Source organism: Vollenhovia emeryi, unplaced genomic scaffold (genome assembly GCF_000949405.1).
Source record: "Vollenhovia emeryi isolate VEMERY1.0 unplaced genomic scaffold, V.emery_V1.0 DF948792.1, whole genome shotgun sequence".
Classification (NCBI taxonomy): domain Eukaryota; kingdom Metazoa; phylum Arthropoda; class Insecta; order Hymenoptera; family Formicidae; genus Vollenhovia; species Vollenhovia emeryi.
Window position 1 is genome coordinate 1 of NW_011957574.1, and position 1,436 is coordinate 1,436.

At 45.3% G+C, this 1,436-nt stretch overlaps 1 protein-coding gene across 1 annotated transcript; it reads right to left on the reverse strand.

The window, feature by feature from the left end:
• Window positions 1-506: 506 nt before the first annotated feature.
• Window positions 507-1,262, reverse strand: LOC105556425. Its single transcript, XM_012003520.1, has one exon. The coding sequence runs from the start codon at window positions 1,260-1,262 to the stop codon at window positions 507-509; it is 756 nt and encodes a 251-aa protein (XP_011858910.1).
• Between the last annotated feature and the right edge of the window lie 174 nt (window positions 1,263-1,436).

Consider the following 1,436-nt stretch of genomic DNA (forward strand, 5'->3'; position numbering starts at 1 on the left):
CTCCCTTCCCGGAGGGGGGCCCGGGTATCCATAAAGGATTTCCACACGTAAAAAAAAAAAGATTTTGTCGAGCTTAACGACAAAATTTAATGTCTTCAAGACAGCGTGGGAACTTAGTGTCGATCCCGAGCGTCAAACGATTGCGAATTTGTTGGAGCGGCTGATACGCGAAGATTCGAATTTCGACAAAGAAGATGATTCGACGAGCGCGCTAACGGTCACAAGGAAAGCGAATGCCAAGGGCAACGACAAGGACAAGAAGAAGAAGAGGCCAAAGAAAAACATAGAGTGTTACCGGTGTCAGGAGCGAGTGCATTACGCGAGTCAATGTGACAAACAGAAGAAAGAAGACAAAGGCAAAGGTCAGTCGAGTAACAGTTGCGCGTTTATATTAGACACTTTTTTTTTATTCTCCCTCTGCGGGAACGCCGTCAACCGTTAGGTTATTTAGCGTAATTCTTAAGCGTGTCTTCTTGTTTCGTAATTCTTAAGCGTGTCGTCTTGTTTCACACCGTCCTTCCTGTCCTTCTGATGAACTGGTATATCAGGTAAAGTTTATCCCAGTCCTCCCTCTTCAAGATATCCTCAATAGGCTCCACGTCCGTATTCTCGAGGCCTCTACTGTCGATCTCCGTCGCCAGCCATTCCCTTATTGAACTGTACTTTCTGCACGCCCATACCATATGGTCGAGGCTCTCTCTACCCCCTCCACACTCACATTGGTCCGATTCCACGTATCCTTTTCTAGCCAGCGAGCACGCCAGGTTATAATGATTCGCTCTTAACCTATTCATCAACGTTCCGAAGTATCGCTCAGTGTGTCGGCCCTTGAACCAACTCTTCCTTGCATCTTTCCTGTAGAAATATTTAAAATAGTATCTTCCCTTATATTCCGCCTCCCTTTCTATCACTTCTCTTGTGCTGTGCCATTCCTTGATTTTATGTTCCGCGTAGAAATCCGTAAAGGGAACCTTAAAATCCTGTGATTCTTCCTGTGACGCTTCCTTGGCCAAAACGTCCGCGATCTCATTTCCGGCCATCCCCCTGTGCGCTGGTATCCATACTATGTACACTTGTATATTATAGTCCTTCTTCAGGCTGTTGATTCTTCTCCTCGCCTCTACAACGTATGTGTTCTTGTAAACCGATAGGTTATTATTCTCTAAGGCCTTGATCGTGGCTTTGCAATCCGTAAGTATTAAAATTTCTCTCTTCTCTATCTTGTCGTTCCTTAACAAATTCATGACTTTTTTTAGAGCCATCGTGATTGCTTGCGCTTCTGCTGTAAATGACGAGCACGCCTTTGGTAACGACACAGTGTATGCCTCGTCCCACTCGTCGCACAAGAAACTCACTCCTGTAGATACGCCCTCCTCCGATCTAGATCCATCCGTATATACAGGGTGTTAATTAAATAGCGCCCACTAATACTATAA

Bases quoted from the DNA above. Each gene is read 5' to 3' on its own strand.
- LOC105556425 (XM_012003520.1), bottom strand. From the start codon at position 1,262: ATGGCTCTAAAAAAAGTCATGAATTTGTTAAGGAACGACAAGATAGAG.